At 39.2% G+C, this 23105-nt stretch overlaps 1 protein-coding gene across 16 annotated transcripts in view; it reads right to left on the bottom strand.

The window, feature by feature from the left end:
* Positions 1–23105, bottom strand: part of nfia (nuclear factor I/A) — a 508381-nt gene that overhangs the window by 120535 nt on the left and 364741 nt on the right. For 8 of the 16 annotated variants that reach the window (XM_020525466.2, XM_020525335.2, XM_020525596.2 and 5 more), the window contains exons 7-8: positions 2550–2624; positions 1095–1223 (exon numbers count right to left, since the gene is read on the bottom strand). The exons of 4 other annotated variants lie outside the window; for them this stretch is intronic. In XM_020525466.2, the coding sequence (XP_020381055.1) occupies positions 1095–1223; positions 2550–2624 (204 nt within the window). The remainder of the gene's footprint in view (positions 1–1094; positions 1224–2549; positions 2625–23105) is intronic. 4 more of the 16 variants (XM_020525727.2, XM_020525990.2, XM_048601706.1 and 1 more) reach the window with 1 other exon arrangement.

Raw genomic sequence — 23105 nt, 5'->3', positions numbered from 1 at the left:
TAATAATGGTCACCCCACTGACATCACCAGTGGGTCTTGCAGGAAACATGCTGGTGGAAGGCAACAGAGTTCAATAGAACTCTTATCCTTTCATGCAGTTTTGGAGGCACAATTGACTCTATTAACCAGCACCATCCACTTTTTACAGGCACACAGAGGACGAAAACTTACCTGTCTCCTTCATTGTATTTAAAAATAAGAACTCATTGTATTTAAAAATAAGAACTATGTCAAATTCCAACCTGCTTTGTGCACATGCACTGAAACAAATTGGTAGGATTGGTACAGTAGATGGACTCTCATTCCGCTGGTGAAAATAGCTATTCACCACCATGTCTATGAAGACTGGAAGGCAATCTGTACAGGTTTTGGTAATCTACTTTGCATGCTCTATCATCTCCAACAAATGCTCTCTGGCATTTTCAGAAAATACAGCATCAGCTGTACTCTAACATTGAGAAACCCAGAAAGCAGAGTCTGATTCTTTGTAAAGCAGAGATTTCATTTTCAATCAAACTCTGGAAAAATGTGCATTTATTCACCATTAATTGCTGAAGTTGTACATATAAGATAATTGGGCATTCCATAATGTCAAAAGCAGACAGTCACTTATCCTTGAGCAATTCTGTAATTTCTTAATTTTAGTAACAAGATGAAAGGAGATTAGATGGGAAAATGGTCCAGCTGAGACATGTGTCATTAATTATTACAATAACCAGACACAGCAAATTATAATAGGCACATATAATGAAATCATTGAAATGGGCTTTTAAATATAGCTTGAATAAAAATAGCTGATTAAAAAAAAAATCACTGAATTGACAGAAAACATAAGAAATAACCAGCTGTTAACAAGGCCAGTGAACTTCGATTCTAAGCGTATAAGAAGTCACCAATATGAGTCCTTTCCCTCTTATTCTGGCTGGAAAACAAACACCACTCCTTAGGTTTTATAACCCACAATCCACACAAGGAATTCTTTCCTACAGCTTTATTTTCTGTAATTCAAGGCACCGAACTACAAGCTACTTGGCCAAGACCCTATACTCTTTAGTAGGAGCTACAGGGAAGGGCTCTCAGCGGCCGTGCCTCACCTCTGGGTGCTGTAATCACAGGCCGATGATGATGTGTAAATGCCGTTCGAGGGGAGGAGGTCTGCGAAGGCGTGGGACTGCTGAAACCAGACTTCTCTGACTTCTTTAGTGTAGTAGGCGATGGCATTCCTGGCAAGAATGATCGATAAGTGCAATTTTAATAATGCTAGGTCATGAAACGACAGCCTGTGCAATGTGGAGGGGGAATGGGGTGTAAAAGCAGCATGAATTTGGGGAAGACAGAAGAGGAGGGTAAGGGAAGAGATTGCAGACAGAGAGAGTTAGGCAGCGCAAAAAGCATTCTGCATCATTCACGTTCTATGGTGCCTCAGCATGTTTACTTAGCAACTTCAAACAACATTCCTTGTCAGGTTAATAATAGAGGACAGAGAGTATGCATGCAAGAAAATGGCTTCAAGTATGAGCTACATTCATAAACCATGCCATTCTATCTAAACTAAACCTGCAAAAGAATTCCATTGGAGTTTTAGACTGAAAAATGCCAGAAGCGTCAAACTTCCAGTTGTTTCAAAGAATTCACAGAACGTACATTTAACACCATAATCGAGGATACTGCACAGCCATCTGGGAAACACCCAAAATACTCTACCAGGGAGTTGGTCTCATAAACCATGATTGGCAAAGCTACAGTTGGGAAATGGAAGTCAGGTCAGGAGTGAAACTTTTTCTGTAGCCTGTGGATAAATATGTAGTACTCTAATTAGCCCCTGAAAGTGTTAGGCAATACTTGTACCCTGGATAATCTGCTCAAATGCTTTTATTTTAAATGGTTTTTTACATGGGCATTTTATGTGGAAATGGGGTATTACCCATGCTGAACATTGTCGGGTGACGTGGTAACACACATACATAAGTAATGGCACATTGTCAAGTTTTAAATATCCTCAAGATAGACATACTCTGCTGATTTGATGTGTTGCTAAGATCCCAGGGTCTCCAAGTCAGACACACTATTTCTATGGAATGTTGTTATGCGCTAAGTATTCCCGAGCCAGACACAATCCGTTGCTATGATGTGTCACTAGGCTCTAAGTAACCCCTCATGAGACACAACACTGTTAATGTGACATGTTGCTAGGCTCCATGTAATCTCAAGTCAAACATATTCTACTACTATTGGCTAAACACAAGACCCCAAATAATTCCCTGTTAGATGCGCAATAACACAGAACAAGTTGCTCCTAAGTAGCCTGCATATTCACCGAATGTTATTCAATTGGTTCAATGACTACTTTCATAGTGTAAAAACATCTAAATTACAAATAGTTACATAATAAAACTGCAATAAACTCATCTTGGTTGTTTTCAGCAACATCCAGCTTTCATTCTCTCAAATTATTAATACAGAGAAGTTGCATTTCACTTTCAAGTCTCTCTTTGTTCCAATGTAATGAATTGACAAACAGTTCAATATTGGTAAAAAAAAATAATTACTTGAATGTACATCTGTAGACTTCAGCTGTGTGACCTTTGAGTTTGAGAGGTCACTAAAGAAATATGTTTCCGGATCTGAAAGAAACAAGCAGCAGAGGAATGGAGCAAATTTTTACATGTATTTATCGCTTAAATAATTTAAATGGTGATAAATGTACTTTCAATAACATCAATGAGGAGTTTGACACTTCTTTGGCATTTTATATGCACACTAACTTTCACCCAAGTTAATAAATATCATGCAATACATCCACTGCTGACTGCCTTTCTAGAAGCGTGTTCAGTGTCCGACTGCTTTAGAGTCAAATTGGCCACCAACATTCACACAGCAATGGAAAGGTGGTACAGTTAAGGTTTTTTCTTGTACACTTGTACTTTGCATAACCTCCAGTCCCATGGCATTAAAAAAATACATTCAATGTTTTAGACACAGACCCAATTCTCTGAAGGTCGCAAAATATTGGGGATCTCTACCATCAGATGGTGTCATACGAGTTCCTGATGCAGTTAATACCAAACAAAGCTGATAACAAATACACAACTTCGGCAGGTATTTACAACAGACACACAGAATGGAATCATTTGAGAAGTTTTAAATGCTGCAACAAACACAATCCTTTACAAATAGTTATGTGCCATTTAATTTTACTCATTTACATTCCAACCCTTCATTATTTGAACTTGTAGAATTTTCTTAAACCCTTAATTATGAAAATGATAATAAGTGAACACTGCCTGAAGTTATTAGAATAATGAAGACAAACACAATTATTTTGTTATTTTATGAATACTAGTTTATCAGCTTATCCTTTAGAAATACCACAATTATACAAGTTATTTATGCAAAACAGCATTGAAAGATATGCATATTATTTACATGACATAAAAAGGTATTTAGGGAAAGATTTTGACAATAAGCAAATATACAATAGCATACAGTATAGACTGGAATCAATTTACGAGGTACATTGTTAAAATTAATGCCTAGTTCAGAGCTCGTTATTAAATCCAACAGATTACTGACAATTAACGTTCAAAAAATCTGCTGGTAAATTCAATGGAAGTCATTTTCCAGCCAATCATGGGTGGCAAAAATGGGAGGGAAACAGAAGAAAGGAGACTTTTTGCCTCCTCCAGTGTTTAAAATCAGTAACCTTTTCTGATTGTGTGATCTTTATCTCTTATTCTAGTAGTTTTCTTCGCCCTTATTAGTCAGAAGCAGTTGCCAAATTTAAAAAGGCCCTTACTGTTAAAAACAATACAAATTACATTGAGGTCCTGGCATTTCAAACTATTAGACTGATAGAATTTTGTTACATTTAGGATATTGGCAGTCGGTGTATCTGTGTAAGCATATCAAATTTCTTATCCTGAAGCTTCAGAGAACTTTATAATTGTGTAGGACAATTGGAAAGAAAATCTTATCTTCCATCATTTCTGTAGCCATCACCCAATGACACCTAATGAAAATGTTTGCTGTAAAGTTGTAAAAATCAAGAACCTACCTTTATGGGTTCAGAATTCATCATTAAAGTAGTCACATAATTATAATAATTCACACTGATACACCAAAAAATATTCCAAGATGCTTTACTATTAAAAAGCATTTGACATCGAGCCACAGAAGATATCAAGACACGGGACGGCACGGTGGCTCAGTGGTTAGCACTGCTGCCTCACAGCGCCAGGGACCCGGCTTTGATTCCACCCTCGGGCGACTGTCTATGTGGAGTTTGCACGTTCTCCCCGTGTCTGTGTGGGTTTCCTCCGGATGCTCCAGTTTCCTCCCACAGTCCAAAGGTGTGCAGGTTAGGTGGATTGGCCGTGCTAAATTGCCCATAGTGTTCAGGGATGTGTAGATTAGGTGGGTTATCGGGGGGTGGGTCTGGGCGGAATGTTCCATCGGTCAGTGTGGACTTGTTGGGCCAAAGGGCCTGTTTCCACACTGTAGGGATTCTATGAGATGACAAATGCATGCTTGAATAGAAAGGTTTTAAGGGACATCTCAAAGGAAGATGGAGTGATGGAGAGACAGAGGGATTTAGAGATGAATTCCTGACCTGAAGGCCTAATTGTGAACTAGTCAAAGCATGAACATCAAGCATTAAGTGATTGAAATCCTGAACTACAAGATGCTAGAACTGGAAAACTGTCAACATTGAGAAGGTTTGTAGGCCTAGCTGGAAGAAATTACATATAGAGAGGGGAAGTTGGGGGTGGGTTTTTTTTCTCTTTATTCATTCACGGGATGAGGGCGTCACTGGTGAGGCAGCATTTATTGCCCACCCCTAATTGGCCAGAGGGCAGTTAAGAGTCAACCACATTGCTGTGGGTTTGGAGTCACATGTAGGCCAGACCAAGTAAGGATGGCAGTTTCCTTCCATAAAGGACATTAGTGAACCAGATGGGTTTTTCAGACAATCGACAATGGATTCACGGTCATCATTAGATCCTTAATTCCAGATATTCATTGAATTCAAATTCCACCCTCTGCCGTGGCAGGATTCGAACCTGGGTCCCCAGAATGTTATCAGGGTCTCTGGATTAACAGTCCAACGATAATACCACTAGGCCATTGCCTCCCTTCAGGCCAGAGAGAAATTTGAAAAAAAAAATGAGAAATTTAAAGTTGAGACTTTGCCAGACCAGAAATCAGTGTATGTCAACGGGCCCAAGGGGGAATGGGTTTAGTGCGAGTAAGGACATGGGCAGCAAAGTCGCAATAAAAGCGATTGGTTCCCTGATTGGGTGACCCGTCTATCAGCTTGGTGGATGACGTGCCAATTGCTCCAAACTGGGGTCAGAGACATAGATGGATGGGGGCAAGGTGGCCTCTGAAGGACACCCCACAGCCCTTGCTTGTAACTCCTTTTTCCCCATAACCCCCACCCCATAACAGAAGAACACGAGCACATCCTCTTGCTTTTGGTTCCCGAGTACGACTCAACTGAGAAAAAAAACACCCACACAGTTCCAAAAAGGGAAAATAACAGCCATTGCATCAACAGTCTAGCTTGTGCTTGAGCTCATAAGTCACATCTATGCCTTGGAAGGCCATCTTTATTTACAAATGAGCTGCTGAGCCATAAGTCCCACAGTTCACAACTCAGGCTATCAGTGGAGCAGCAACAAGAAATGAATCAATTGGTCTCGATGCACTTTATTATAGAGGGGGAAATTGACAACTAAGTCCAGTATTCGGCAGCTGCCAGCCTCTCATTGGCTATCAGATTCCGGTAAACTGGACATTAATATTTAGGCCTACAAAAGGCTAAGAAACCCTCTAAAAGTCATCAGTCAGCTCTTGACAAGCTGATTGGCATGCAGTAGGTTAGGCTTTCTTGATAGTGGGGCTGGTGTTTTAGTTGACATCCAACACGCCCACCCCACACAATTTCAAAATAGGAAAATGATATCTGTTGCATCAACAGGCAAGTTTGAGCTTAATTTTAGGTCAGAAGTCACATCTATGTCTTGGAAGGCTATCTTTATTTTTATGTGACCACAATAGCCAGACTTATGACATTACAAACACGCTGCAATTTGGCTGAGCATTAATATTGCATTATACTTTTTCACCACCCTCCCTGCTCAGCTCCCTGTTTCTCCATAATGACAACAGGCAAAATTCTTATAATCTTCTTAATATATTCTTCATAATCATTGTGCAGCAGCAATGAAGATCATGCAAAATAAGATGTGAACATGGAGTAAAACAAAAGCATCCTGACCGCATTAACACTGTATCTGTGTTGAGGACATGGCAAGTCAGAGTAGAAGAAACAACGCGTCTATATTTCTGTCTACCTGCTTGTTGCAAATTCGAGTTTCCTGGACGTTCTGCTATGTTAACATCAGTTGATGGTTTGGAACTGACCATTTGTTACGGTCATTGAAGTGGATGTTGGATAAAGGAGTGGCAAGAAAACTAATCTATCCTGTTCTCCAATGTGGAACAACTGCCAGCTGTCTGGAACCATTACAATTGGTGAAGCAAAATAATGGCACTTTAATTTGCATTGAAGAAAGTCCCTTTTGTTGATCGTACATCTACAGGCTCAGGTAGAATGTTACTGAAGCAAGATATTGCAAAATGGTGTAAAAGGAAAACCAAAAAGCAGTGTTTAAGTGACTCCAAGGTTAGGTTTTAATAATCTGCCAATGATTGGAGGAACAAAGACAATAAAAAAGGCCACAGATGAGGTCCTGGTAAGGAATGAGTTAGAATAAAGACTATGATGAAATTAAGATTGATTACGCTGAGTGTATAAAGGAGGAAATGACTTTCAATACTATATTGGTAGTGACATAGTCAGTTGGAAATGTTTCCAACCATGGAATAGTTCAAAACTTTTAATTCAGGACTTAAGAGAAACTGAGTACACCATCAAGGAACTCTAACTAAATTGGAGTCGATGGGAATCAGGGGAAAACTCTCTGCTGGTTGCAATCAAACCTGGCACAAAGGAAGATGATTGTGGTAACTGGAGGTTAGTCACCTCAACAGGAGTTCCTCAGGGTAGTGTCCTGAGCCCAACCATCTTAAGCTGCTTCATCAATGATATTCCATCCATCATAAGGTCAAAAGTGGGCATATTCGCCGATGTTTACAAAATGTTCAGCACCGTTCATCACTCCTCAGATACTAAAGCAGTCCATGCCCAAATGTAGCAAGACTTTGGCAATATCCAGATTTGGGCTAGAAAGCGGCAGGTAACATTTATGCCAAAAAATGACCATCTCCAGCCAATCAAAATCCAACAATCACCACTTGACATCCTTTGGCATCACCATCACAGAATCAGTCATTAGCAACATCCTGGCGGCTTACCATTGACCAGAAACTGAACTCGATTAGCCATTTATGCACTGTGGCTATAACAGCAGATCTTAACTTAAGAATACTGCAGTGAGCAACGTACCTCCTGACTCCCTAAAACCTGTCCAAGATCCACAATGCACAAATTAGGAATGTGATGGAATACTTCACACTTGCCTGGATGAGTGCAGCTGCACAACACTCAAGAAGCTCGATACATCCAGGACAAAACAAATCACTTGATTGGCTCCCCATTCACATTCGCTCCCTCTTCCATCACCATTGCTCAATAATAAAACCGAGCACCATCCACAAGATGCACTGCAGAAATTCACCAAGGCTCCTGAGAAAGCACCTTCCAAAACCCATGACCACTTCCATCTGGAAAGACAAGGGCAGCAAATGCATGGGAACACCACCATCTGCAAGTTCTCTTCAAAGGCACTCACCATCCTGATTTGGAAGTACATTGCCATTCCTTTGGTGTTTCCGGGAAAAAAGAAAAATCCTAAAAATCCCTCCCTAATGGCATGTTGGCCTATCTACAGCACATAGATTGCAGTGGTTCAAGTAGGCAGTTCACCACCAGCTTCTCAAGGGCACCTAGGAATGGGCAATAAATGCTTGCCCAGCCAGCGAGAAGTAACATTTCCTGATTTTCATTTTTGGAAATGTGTGTTTTTTTCAGAGAATGGACTCAAACTGCCCCAACAAGAAAATAAGTCTGTGATGTTGGCAAAATACATATGTTTCATGAGGATGTGATACAACATAATCGACACCTGTGAAGTCTGTGTTTTACAAATTGTTCAACAACCACACAGAGAGAATGATGTACCACAACATGATGTTGCAAACCACGTCACAAATGTGCTGCAAGTGGCTAGAGTGCTGACTAACAAAATTGAAACACTGCACACATTCTGCTCGCTGAATACCATAAAACTGTGACCACTGGGTGCAATAATAACTGAACTCCTAAAACTGGACAAAATAAAATTGAGCAAAATAATACTGGCAGACTCATTTTAGACGAACTGGTAGCAGGCAAAATTTTTGTACTCTTTGTAACCAGCAAATGTGTTTTTATACTTAAAAATAACCGTGACAAATAACTTGCCGAACTGGCATTTTCAGAAGGTTGCTTTAAACCAAGAACTGACGTACTTTAGCGACATGAAAATACAACCCAAGAAGATCTGAGATTGATTTTTTTTAATTGCCGGTAAAGATCGTAAGTGGACAGTCAGTCAGATCACGGGGGATATAAATTCACAGGGCATAAAACAGCCAAAGCTTTCCATTCATTAGACAGTTCTACTGAAAGCTATCATAATGGCAAAATTGAGGGTAATAACCTGTCAATATGGTGCAATAGGTGAGATTGGTTACAGTTTACAGCAGTGTCACCAGAGCTGTGCTGAGCACGACCTGCTTTGATGGTCACCAGGGCACACCGAACTATTACCTGCATTATTCCAAAAAAAAAACCTCAATCATTTAATTAATTGTAAGAAAAAAGAAAACACAGATAGATTACTTTTGTGGTTTTAACTATAAGATCTAATTTATTTGACATCCTCAGTGAACAAAACAGATTCATCATTGCATCAGCCAGTGACAAAGGATTGACTTTCCACTCATTAAAGAATTTAGTTTCTACATAGTGGACAGCCCTGAAATTCTATTCTACATATTCATTCTAGTCAAGTAAGTTCGACGTCTTGAAGCTATAATTGTAGTGCCTCCAAACTGGCCTTTTTATTATAGCTTGCACTCTGCTACGCAATGTTTGATCCAGCAACAAAAATTCATTGATTTCTGAGGGTGGGGGATTGCACAAGTATTACAAATGAAGAATACAACAGACACCCAGAAATATAAGATATTGCAGTCATTGAAAATCTGAGTTAAAAACAGAAAATGCTGGAAACGCTCAGCTGTTCAGGCAGTCTCGGTGGAGAGAGAAGTAGAGGTAACATTTTGAGTCGAGAAAACTTTGTCAAAACTGGCCAAAACAACAGACATGAATACAGTGAATAATAGTGGAATGGTGTTTTTATCCCAAATGAATATTGTACATCTACAATATCTTTATTTAGACAAAAATTCTGTCTATAGTAAAAAAAAAATAAAACTGACAGGTATACCATTAGGTCTGACCATATCATTAACTCAGTTTCCCTAAAACTGATCATGCTGGATTACACCCGGTAATCCTGATTTCCAGAAGTAGAACTGTCCACTAAATAAGCAAATTTGACCGATGCAGATTCTGATTCCCCCGCCATTTACTTGAGTTATTTCAATCTTCATTTCTATTTGCATGGATCAAATTCCTAATTGACAAATGCAAACCTTCAAAATCTGTAATATCTTCATTTTTTTCTTTGCAGTTAGCTTAAGCTCAAAGTAATATCAAAACTACTTCCTGATAGCAAAGAATTCATACGGTTAGAGTTCCATACCTTATCCATGGACAAAATGAGAACCATATCAGAACATATTAGCGTTTTAAGAAGCTTTGTCCATTGTAAAATTGACATGCTCTTCTGCTTTATCAGTGCTCTATTCATACTCCTTCATAATCAAAGAACAAAGAGAAGTACGGCACAGGAACAGGCCCTTCGGCCTTCCAAGCCTGTTCCGATCGTCATGCCCTAACTAAATTAAAAAACAAACCTTCTGCCTTTATTCAGTCTGTATCTCTCTATTCCCTCCCTATTCATGTAACCATCCAGATGCCTCTTAAATGTCACCTGCTTCCACCACCTCTTCTAGCAGTGCGTTCCAGGCTCCTACCACTCTCTGCATGAAAAAATTCCCTCGCACAACTCCTTTAAACTTTCCCCTTCTCACATTGAACCTGTGCCCCCTTGTAATTGAAACTTCAACCCTGGGGAAAAGCCTCTCACTATCCATCCTATCTTTGCCCCTCATAATTTTGTAGACCTGTATCAGGTCTCCTCTCAGCCATTGTCTTTCCAGTGAAAACAATCTTACTCTTTTTAATCTTTCCTCATTGCCAATGCCCCGAGACCGAGCAACATCCTGGTGATCCTTCTCTGCACTCTCTCCAAAAACTTCCACGTCCTTCTGGTGACTAGGACTGCACACAATACTCCAAATGGGTTTTATATAGCTGCAACATGGTTTGCCCACTCTTGTACTCCATGCCCCAGCCAATGAAGGCAAGCATGCCATTTGCCTTCTTAATCACTTTGGCCACCTATGTTGCCACTTCGAGGGAACTTTGGACCTGCGTGCCCAGATCCGTCAGTATGCTAATGTTCCTAAGGGTTCTGCCATTTACCATATAATTTACACCTAAATTTGACCTTCCAAAATGCATCACCTCACGTTTGTCTGGATTAAATTCCATCTGCCATTTCTGTGCTCAAGTCACCAATCTATCTACATCCTGTTATATCATTTGATAATCTTCAGCACTGTCAGCAAGTCCACCAATTTTCGTGCCTTCTGCAAACTTACTAATCAGACCAAACACATTTTCTTCCAGATCATTTATATATACTACAAACAACACAAGATGTAAGATTGTTCCCTGTGGAACACCACTAGTTAATGGTCTCCATTCTGAAAAACACCTTTCCACCGCTACCCTCTGTCTTCTATGACCAAGCCAGTTTTTTTTTCCTCAAGCCAGCCTACCCGAATCCCATGTGATTTTAACTTTTGTACCAAGCTGCCATGTGGGACTTTATCAAATGCCTGGGTAAAAATCCTGAAACTGTTTACAGCAGCACTGTTTGGTATACTTAAGATTGCACAGTCTTCAGTTGTTCAATAAGATGGTCCATCACAAATTTTCAAAGATCCTGTTGTCTCATGGATTTAAGTGTCATTGTTGTGCTGCCCCTACTGGTTAATGCTTGAAAATGGGATTTGAAATTGGATCACTCTGAAATGAAACAGTGGTGAGAGGTTCTCACTCATTATATTCAGTAGCACAATGACCTCCGTGAATTTATACCCCAATATTTAACAATTTATTTTTATAATCTACATAATTTAATAAAGCCAAGTAATGACAAAGTGGGATATTCCAAGGTTTTAAACCATTGTCTAGATGTAATGTGTTATGAGATGTAATCAATTGGTTTGCCACAAAAATTCAAGTCAAAGAAGCACAATCATGGATCTTGTGGTGTGGTGGGAGTGTCCCTACCACTGGGCCAGAAGGCCTAGCTTTAAGTCCCACCTGCTCTAGAGATGTGCCATAACAAGTACGAACGGGTTGATTAAAAACATCAAAGGAGCTCAATCAAACTCACTTCATTGCTCAGAAAGCTTCTAAAACTAGCAAAAGTAATTCTCCTAGTTCGTCAAATAATGACATGCAAGAACTGGCACTGGAATGATTTTCTGATCCCTATTGAGTACCTTCACCAGGAAGGCCTGCACTAGATCTGATGCGTTTCACACACCAATTCAAATGGCCAGCAACTAGGCTGTTATGACCATATGTGAAAAATGGCAGGAAGTTCATGACTGCCACAAAAAATAATTGTAGGGTAGCCTTCTAATACAAATGGAATATCCAAGCAGCCCTTTGGAATGGTTACTTAAAGACAGGGTCTATATATTTTTTAAAAAACCCTAATTTATCTTAATTTCCTCTCCTAATTCAGAAGACAAATGGGAAATGGAGTTGCTTCATCAGAAGTTTGAAAATAAAGCATGACTGTTAAATTAGGTTTTAATTCAGAATATTGTGCTTAGTCCGGGTCCTTCACCTTTGTAAGAATATATAGATGCTGAAAGAAATCCACCAATGTTTCACTGGCATGATACATCTCTTATGAATGAGATAGGACAAGAAACTGGGTAAAACTTGCTTATATTACCCAAAAAAGAGAAGATTTGGGCAGGGTGGGAGGAGTGTTGTTCTGGATACAGTGGCAGAAAAAAGCAGTTTAAATTAAAATTTAGAACTCTCACTAAACTAGTTCAGAGTGAATGCAGAAAACAAAAGAAATTACGAAGAGGTGAGAGAAAGCAAAATTCACCCTTGAAGGCAGAAACACTATAAATAGTGTATTTGAAGGGGGCATTAGGGATCTTGCCTGTTGGCTAAAGTCAACAAGAGTTCCACTTGGCATACTTTTGGGAAGGCTTGCTAAATTAGGTGCTAAATTAGGCAGCAGGGCCTGCTTCCCAATGGCGGTCCACAAGGAATAAACAATGAAACGTGAATGAGACATACTGGTCAGACTCATCTTCAAGACAGCACTCCAGTGTGACCAGTACATTCACTTCCACATATTGCCACCTTTTTATCTGTCTTTTCCGTTCAGGTAGGCCCCACAATCAGGCGCTAAATTTGCTTGAGCATGCGACCACTCCCTCAACCATGTGCTACCCCACGCCCGCAAAGCCCACAAGCAACCCCAACAGGGTTTACTTTTCCGGGTTCCTGCATGGCAAGTCCCTGGCCACCGGGTCCCTGGTGAATATCAGCATTAGTTAGCCAAGACCCTTAAGCACATCAGGAAGACTATTCTTGGAGCTTCGTACCATAGATTTAATTAGAGCTGAGGCAGGAGAATTACAGGATTTCCAACTACCAACTTCTTGGTCTTTAAATGGACCCCTGCCCCTAAACTCACCATGCAAGAGGACAGTAAATTCCAAGGAGAACGACTCATTTGGAAAAAGGGGATATAGAATGCTAAGCCATTAAAGAGGTACATCTTTGATATTACAGAATTGCCCCTAAAAATAATTTTATTTGGAATAACATTTGGTGAGCAGGGAGAGAAAACTGATATTTCTTATTGAGAGCTCCAGTTAAATTCTAGTTAAATTTTAGTCGATTTGTGCACATTCATCAGGTCTATTGCTTGCATTTATAAGGGAGTAATTTTCAATTAGGTCGAGAGCTGTCTAATACCTAGAACAAAAAGTAATATCATTAATACTCCAGCCTTCCTGAATGAGCTAAGCTGCAAACCTGAATGATGACCTCCCGCAATGGTTCTGTCGGCTGAAATCAAACTGAAGCCAAGTCAGCACTTTCTCTGCAGAACTTATTACTTGAAAGCACTGCTGTATTTTTTTCTCTGTCTACAATGTCTTCTACCTCGAAAAGACGAATCATCTTGCCCTCAACCTGTCATTCACCTCAGCTGAGTTGTCAGCAAAACTACTGTATTATAGCATGTTTTTTTTAAAAATGTGTGATTGGCAGTATTTTTTAAAATATGTATATATTGTTCCATATACATGCTATTCCCCAATATAGTGACAAGATTGGCTAAGCCTCCTAAGCATGTCACATAATACAACTAGTCATAGAGCTTGATGTATGTTCAGAATACTATTATGAAACCAAAGTAGATCTGCATGCTTGCAGCACTCATAGTTCAGCAAGCCAAATACTTATGAGAGGGCAACAATGTTGAGATTAGATCATTAGGAAGCCGAGGAGACAAGTAGAAATCAATTGTTTGGTTTGCTTCCATAAGTGACAGATTCAAATATTTGTTTATGATGTATGTGCTTTAACTGTGGTTACCAATTTTACAGATCTGCATACCAATCATATTAGTTAAATTAACAAAGGTAACATATATATTTACAATTAATTTCTAACATAACTGTGTAAGTTGTACAGCATTAAAACAGCTTATTTGGTTCAAAAGATCTATGTTGCTGTTTGTGCTCCTCAGAAACCTCCTTCCATCTTACTTCATCTAACCCTCTGGGTACATTGCTCTGTTCCTTTTCTCCCCACTCATTTACTCACCTAGTTTCTGTTTAAATACACACATGTTCTTCATTTCAAGTACTCCCAATGGTGGCAGCTTCCACATTCTAATGACTCCCTTGAAGTTTATCAACTGGGCTCATTAGTGACTTCTTTACACTGTTGCGTAAAATGCTTTGTTCAGGGTCGCTGTGCAAGTGGATAAAACCTGACCCATCTCCATCCCTATTAAGTAAAAGCAAAATGTGGCAGATGCTGGGAATGTGAAATGAACAGAAAAATGCTGGAGAAACTCATCAAGTACAGCAACATCTGTGTAGGGATAGAGAGAGAAACAAGGAATTAATGTATATTGGACTCAAAATGTTAACTCTGTTTCTCTCTCGATATTGATGCTATAAGAACTGTTGAGTTTCTCCATCATGTTCTCTTTTTCTCTCACCCTATCAAACTCCTCTATAATTTTGAAGACTTCTATTAGATCAGTCTTCTCATCTCTAGAGAAGATCCCAAATCAGTTCAGTCTTTCCTGATAGTTGTTTCCACTCACTTCTGGGAGCAGCCTTATAAATCTTTTTTTGCACCTACAGAAGCGACCCTGTAGCCTTTTTGTAATATGCAGACCAGGCCTGTGTATGGTAGTTCAAGTGTGGTGTTGTGTGCCGGTATTTTCTGAACTTGGAACAATTGTTGATATTTTAAAACTAAGGCTACTAAAAGGCTACAAAATATGCTGGTTTGACGTCACCTGATTTATTCTGTGGATTTCAAACCACATCCCAGACTCAAAAGGGAGCAAAAGGAGCCTTTCAGACTGATGTTGACTCAAAGCCTTTTCCTGAAACTAATTCAAAAGGGTACTTTCTGATTGAAAGGGTCACCCAGAAACTAAAACACTGTTTCAAACTCTGAAGGTGTGAAAGCAATCACACAGGATGTATGGTGGGACATAATCGCTGCCTTATTTGCAAAAAGACTTTGCACTTGAAATATGTCACATGCTGAGACAGCCTTATATTCTGTTTGCTTTGAAAAACAGAAGCTGTTCTGCAAAGTTCAATACGAAAGCCATCAAAACAAATGCAAGTCAATTAAGCAGCCAAAGTGATAAATACTTTCAAATTGGCAGAATAACTCCCCCATGATTTTCCAACTGTATTCACCTGATAATCAACTTCCTATAAAATTGACCTGTTTGCTGAGAATCTACTGCTTTACAATACCTTCACATCAACTAAAGCATTAACTCATCTAAGAAACAACAGGCTTGCCACTTTGTCATCTTTGGCATAAGCAGATCCTTGGTTGGAATAGTTCAATCCTCTCTTGCAGAGACACCTCTCTACCCTGTGCATCATGCTTCTTTCCATGACCAAATCAGGACAGATAACATTAGGGGAGACTGGAAGTGAGAACTAGGTTGTCTGTTAAGAGAGAAATAATAACAAGTAGTAAGAAATCACGTCAAGATGAATACTTTCAGAAAAATATTGGAAATACTTAAAGTTGAGAAAGTTGATGTAGCACATACAAAGTCAAATGAATTTTATTCTTCCAAATAATGACTATTTGACTGACTATGGCTATTCTCCTGCATTCACTTTGCTCAAGCTCACAGGGTCAGTCACTCTGCTCAGCAGTCTGGGTGATCAGAAAGACTCTGACTGGCCTTGGAATTCCAGTGGAATAATTTGAAAGACAATTTACACTGTGCTGCTTTGGATTGATTAAAATAGCTAACCAATTTTCTTTTTGCTGGAGGACAATGTGTGAAACATTTATTGAATGAAGCATTTATAGGTACAGTTTACATTGAGGGCTCTTCAGCTATTCTTCAGCATCATGGCCAAAAATTACTGTTGCTAATGCCATCGGATGAAAACTTGAGACATTCATATTTTATTATCTGTTATTTTAGCAGATAAATTAGCCTGATTAAATAAAGATAAAGGATTGTCATACAAAGGCATTGAGTGTTAGTCCACTAATAACTGCGGCAGTAATTTATAGCCTTATTTCAGTGCTCCTTTGATTTTTTTTTGTTCTACTTGTTATTACAGTCACTGATGATTTAGTTAGCCATGACCAACCACCCATACATTCTGACTGAATTATTACTGAAGCACTTAATTAATCAGTGAATTCCTCACAATCCCCAGTATTCAAGCATCCAGAACCTTCAAGATGAAAGCTCATATTGAAAGTTGTGGATGATTGTCAAACAAGAGCTAGTCTCTGAATTCTTAACTTCAAGCTCTGGGAATCAATGTAGTGGGCTGTGGGGTGCAGATTGGGGTTGGGAGTGTGGGAAGGCAGTAAATTGAATATTTGTTGACTAAACGATGAAATTACTCATACTACAGAGAACGATGGCAGCCCAAGAGTTACTGAATTTCATTCTGAGAGAGTCACTGGATCTCAGTTCCCTGCCACAAAGGTCAAATAAAAGCAGCAAAGATGTATTTTGGATTATTCAGTAAATTTGCATATTAATTTCAATCAATTCCTTTTCATTTGACTTTGTGTGGGGTACATCAACTATATCAACTTGAAGTACTTTCTGCTTTTTTCTGAAAGTAATTATCTTGATCTGACTCCAATTTCAATCAAAATATCAGGAGGGTACAACTCTGCCAAAATACTCAACAATTTGACCTTTGGTGTCAGCGTTTCTTCTAACTGATCTGCATGAAAAGAAAAACCCACTACTTTCAGACAGACAAATATAATTTAACCTTTACAATGTTAATCATAAGATTCTTCCACTCAACATTGTGAATTTTCACTCAGTTTGGCAGATGGAGGGTTAAATCCAATATGTATCAGTATTTCTATTGCAAATGACACCAATACCAGTAGAAACCATGCTAACAGATCTCTTTTAATAATTGATGGTATGTTATGCTGGAGTTGCACAGACTGGCACAATTATGATATAATATCTTGTGGTGCCAGTTACAAAGTGATGCCTTCAAAAGGCCCCTGGAGTAAGGTATCAGATTCTCTATTTTCTGGCACTGTTTCAACAATATTACAGTAAATATTTATAAAATGAGTGAGTAAAAGTACTGGATTTAATGTTTGAGGTATGTCCCAAAACCTTCTGATTTGGAAATCAGTAAAGAGGTTAGGAATGTGAAATTTAAAGTCCTCCTGGAGAAGATTTTGGAGACGGGGCAGGGTCCTTTAATCGGATGGGGGAGGAAGGAGGGGGGGTGGGCAGGGGTGCTGAGAGTAGACTGCCACTTTCCCACCTCTTCCTCAATTAAGATCGTGGGGAAAAACACTTCCTGCCCATTGCCAATTGAGGCCTTCTCTGCTGCAATTGGTATTTCACCTGCAGTGGATAGGGCACTCACGATATGGGATTTGTACAACAGTCATTTGTGAAATGTTTCAAAAGCTGAGGATGCATGGTCATTCATTCATAGGCAATTGGGACCTGATTGCCATGCCCAGCATCGGGAAGTAGGGGCCCTACTGAAATCCAACTCCAACACTTGTTGCTGGACTCCAACCCTCATTGATCCTGAGCCTCTGGTGGGTGCACTGCTGGTAGCTGTCACCAATACTACTGCCGGCAATGGACAGCTGTTAACCTCTCAGACAGCAGGATTTGTGTCCGGGGGGATCCATGATCCTGGGGAAAGTCCATCATGAATGTTCCCAATTAGCACCCAATACAGCAGGTCTGTCCCAAAGGAGGTGACACGCAGTTCTCACTGCTCTCCAGCTGACGGGTGAGATCGCTATTACCTGGGTTAAATTCACTGTTGTGCCAATTAAATACCTTGCAAGCTATCAAACCTATTAGATCAATTTAGACATATCTGACCAGGTCGTCATGAGCATCATCTTCTACTATAAAACAGTACTGGGAGAGACTTTACTCTATAATATACATGATGAAACTGAAAGCCTATTCATGAACAATGGGATTACTACTCTTTTACACATACCATGCTAAGACAGTATGATTCTCAATTTGATAATCAAACTATGAATTGAAACACAAACTATAATCTCCTCAATGAGAAGGGTCATAATCGGAAAGGTGACCCAGTGATCAGTTAGATGTGTCACCATTGCACCTTCTGAAAACTTAACTTTGTAATTAGAACAGAGCAGCATACATACATCAATCTATTTTACGTCATATCAGAAGCTCTGCCTGCCCTTCAAGATGTTTCTTATCAATTACAAGTTGTAAATACAGTAAATAAGTTTTGCAATTAAACCAGAAAATGTTGGAAAAGACTACACATTAATCAGCACCTCAGTGAGAAAGTTAAATTAATGAATTGATTGTACTCCTTCACACAGATTTTAACCAACCTTTTATTTCCATATACTCGTGCTGTCCCTATCTTTGCAAATTGCTAGCAGTTTTTGTTTCATTCCATCTCTGCTTTTGTCCTGTGGGGTTGGGGTATATGATAATGGTTACTTCCTTATGTATCCTTTCACCTGATATTCCTTGGTTCATATTTTCAATCAAAAATATGGGCCTGCTCAATAACCCTGTCTCTACCAGACTGGGAGAGTGTGCAGAGAGTCATCATCACTGTGAAGCAGACTAAGTGAGAGAGAGAAGGAGTAAAAGAGAACAGGAGTCTGAACTGTAGCCACTGTGGCAAATCATGGAGTGGGAATGACAATGTGGACGCTGCTTCAGGAGGCAGTCACACCCCTTAGATTAGGGTTCCAGTGGATTGAAAACCTGGTAATGCAAGGGCATTGTTCAAGGCTTTTTTTTTGGGGTGTGGTAGGGAGACAGAAATCAGAAAACTTAGCCCAGTGAACCTAACGTGTCTTAGAGAAATGCTGGATTCTATTATTAAGAAAGAAATATCAGGGCATTTAGAAAAGCTTAATCCAAACAAACAGAGTCAACTTGGATTTGAGAAAGAGAAATAATGTCTGGCAAATTTGCTAGATTCTTACAAAAGGGAGCAGGGGGTGGAGAGCAGAGTAACCAAATTTGCTGACAGTACAAAAATAGGTGGACAGCATATTGTGATGAGGACATAAGGAATATGCAAGGTGTTGAGTGAGTGGTCATAAACATGGCAGATGGAATTCAACGTAGGAAATGTGCAATCATGCACCTTGATAGGAAGAATCAAAAAGAACACTATTATTTAAATGGAAGGAGGCTCCAATAATGTGAGCACATAAGAATTTGGGTGCTCTTGTGCATGAAACATGATAAGTTAGCATGCAGGTGCAGCACGTAATTAAGAGGGAAAATAGAAATTAGGCCTTGATGCTGAGGTGGCTGGAGTTTAAAAACAGGGAAGCCTTTTTACAATGTATAGGATGTCGGTGAGGCCACGCTTGGAATTCTGTATACAAATTTGGTCTTGCATTTAAAAATAGACATAAGGACATTGGAGGCTGTTCAAAAGAGGTTCACTAGGCTGATTCCTGGGATGAACGGACTCACTTATCTAGAGTGGCTGAACATGTTAGGCCTTCATTCATTACAGTGTAGAAGAATGAGGATTTATCTTATTGAAACATACAAGGTTTTGACAGGGTTACTGTTGAGATGATGTTTCCACTCGTGGAATCTCGACTTAGGGGACATTGTCTTGTTATTCTCTAAATCTCATCTAAAACTGAGATACAAAGGAATTTCTTCTTCCAGAGGGTAATGAATGCTCGGCATTCTCCAGCTGGGAAAGTTGTGGAAGCTTGATCACTGAAAGTAGACTGACTTCCAAAATAGTGGGAAGTTGAGGTTGATCCTGGGGGCAAATCAGCCATAGTCTTGATAAATAGTGGGGCAGGCTTCAGGGGCCAAATGGCCTACTCCTGCTCCTATTTCTTGTGTTCTTACATTCTTCCTAAGCTGACAACTTGCATTATTCTCAGAAAATGGGTAGTGACCCACTGACAGGCCTGCCATTGTTACGACCTAACCAATCAGCTTTTGAGTTGTTATCTTTCTTTGAAGAAAGGACATGCCCAAGCTTCTACGATTGAGGTTGCAAGACTTTTAAGCGACTCTTGGATAGGCACATGGAGGATAGTAAAATGTAGGGTATGCAGGGTAGATTGATCTTAGTAGGATAATAGGTCAGCATAACATCATGAACCGAAGGGCCTGTACTGTGCTGTACTGTTGTATGTTTCTACTTTCACGGCTACATTTATACTAAAGTTGGTGATCTGGAACACCCTATTAGGATGATATTTCTCTTCTCATGACAAGGGGGTATAATGGTAGCTATCATAGTGGCAGGGAAAAGCAAATATCAAGGCGTGTAAAGGGCTTGATTCCACCCCCACCCCTCCCACTTTCAGGCATGTTCCAAAGGCAATGTGTGGCATAGTTTGTAGCTCAGTTGTCTTGTTTAAATCAAAGTCACAGCTTAATAGTCAAGTGCACAATTTGAGAGCCTTAGGCCATTTTCTGGTAAGTGAGAGAGCCATGCATATATTCAATGAGCTAATACCACTTTATTGTGATCCGTGAAATGTTGGCCTTGTTGAGTAAGATTTCCACCTTGGCTTTGTATAATGCAACTGTAAACCCATATATAAATGAATGCATTTATGATCTTGTGCAAACAAAATCTTTCTCACAGATAATCTCCAATTATGACCTAACCTGCCTGAAAGGGTGTAAAACAGTCATTAGTATGGAGCATGTACCACTTCCTTCAAGCTGATGAGGTTAAAGATGGGGGCAACATCACAATACAGAATAGAAAGGTTCATGGGTTACGCGCCAATATGGAAATACCAGCTAGCAATCTCACTTTAACTATATTCCCTGCAATTTGAGAATCACATGACATTGCACGTATAAAGGAGGCCAAATCAGTTCCTCAGCTTAAAGGATTTATATAAATGAGAAAGATATCAATTCATCTCCAAACAGGATACTTCATTGTTTCCTGAATAATTCCAGAAATTTCATTGTAATTTTGTTACCCAAAAGGTCCACTGCATATGTTATTCTCTTTTTGTATAAGGATAGACTTCCACTGACATCAGTCTAATGTATGTCTGTTACTAGTCACTAATCTCCCTATCCCACTGTCAGCTTATTTTGAAGTAGTATTCTGGATTGAGCTTTTTATACATTTTACTATTTCATATAAGCCACCCTCCAGAAAGTCCTTTTCAAGTAAGGTGTCTCCAGTCCTTCCATTTAACTCTGACATTTGCTTCAGTGTTATGGCTTTATTCTGGACCTTGAATACATCCTGTGTTGCTTGATGAGCAGGACTGGACACAGCATTTAAGTTGAATGGCCAGAACACTACATCATGCTATTTCTATTCCAAATTTCACTTGTATTCTAGTTAAAAATCATGGGCAAAAAATGGATAGTGTGCATAACAGACAGCTAATTCACTGCTCTCAATATTCCACACCTGCTGTAATTGAAAATCCTGTCACTCCTGTTCCATTTGTACTGCATTTAACATAGGCAATTTCTTGTTCATGTCTGTAGGGAAATAGAATTAGTTTGAAATGAAAGCAAGAAAATGGGATTGTAGTATTACTACTCAAAGGGCCCCAATTTCTGAACTGGCAAAAAGAACTACTCTTCTGAACTAAAAAAAATCAATTTCTTCCTACATTGCTCCAATCACTGACACATTTTGCCTAAGGCATAGGGTCTGAAGTTGTTCTCGGATAGAACTGTCCATTCAGACTTAAATTCATCTGCAAATCTGGCCAGTTTGTATCAAGTTTCTGAATTCAATTTTCTCATGCAAAATGACTAACAGTAAGGGTTTTGACATCACATTCTAGGGTACCCAACTCAGCACTTACCCCATCTCCAGAGAACCTTGCCAACAAGTCCATTTCCTACCCTTCAACCACTTTAATTTGAATCCTCGAGTTTACCTTGGATCCTGACTCTTTTTGTACTTAAATAGCAGCCTTTTGTGCAGAATATCTGTCTTCATTGAGTAGCAAATTGCAGCATTTGAGATGCTTGGAGTATTCTAAGCCAAGTTAATGGGCAGTCACAGAGGCTCTCTCCTTACCTGTTAACTAGTTTCCTAGCTGTGAATTCATACTAGACTGCACTTCCCAGTATTGTATGACTTTGTTTTTTAAACCAGAACTCCAGGACATGCCCTTCAAATCATGCTTGCAGTTGTGCTGAAGAGTTTTCAGGATGTCTACAGAAGTTTAGTCACATATATTTTTAAAAAGAGAGGAAAAATAGGAAATGAAATTACGCTTCAAACAGAAGACAATAAAGTTGCACAGAAGTAATAAACAACATTTAGTTAATTTCTTAATATGGAAAATCTATGAAAATAATTTTCAGGGCATTCCACCTCAACATGTATAACAAAATATTCTTATGTACTAACCAACAGTTTCATTTAAATAATTTTTGACATGCTTCATATCATTTATCAAAAGAATCCTTGGTTTTTCATAATAGTCTACTTCAATAATCAGTGTCAGTTCATCTTATACAGTTTGCTGCAAAGTCTGATTCCATACTGTATTTTAAACAAGTGCAATATTATAACACTGATTATTAATGAAAAATCTTATGAAAACACAATCACATTTTCTTCCTTAAACATTTATATTGAGAAGTAAAGTAATTATTAATAGCTTGCTCTATTACATTTTCTCCTGGGTTGGGAATCCACAGGATTTGATGAAAATTGCAACTCAGCTGTAATGTGACCGAGACTGGGAATTGGTATGATTAAGCCAGGCAGTCGATATAATCGAAGCTGGGGATACGAAATGTAGAAAAAACATAACCTAAGAGTATGAGCTGTAGAAATCCTTTACTGTTGAACTCTTTACAATGAGAAATATATAATTAACCTGTCTTTGGTTACACTTGAGTCAGTATTTCACCTGGTCCTCTTTGTGTGTAACTGACTGAGTTATTCTATACCTGGCTGGCTACATCTTCTTAGGTATATATTTAGTCTGCTTTTGCCAGTAAATAGAAAGTTAGACCATAACTGACAACATATATAACGGATGCAATCTGAATTTTGATCAC

This window comes from Rhincodon typus, chromosome 10 (genome assembly GCF_021869965.1).
Source record: "Rhincodon typus isolate 14 chromosome 10, sRhiTyp1.1, whole genome shotgun sequence".
NCBI lineage: Eukaryota > Metazoa > Chordata > Chondrichthyes > Orectolobiformes > Rhincodontidae > Rhincodon > Rhincodon typus.
This window is presented reverse-complemented; position numbering and strand designations above follow the sequence as displayed.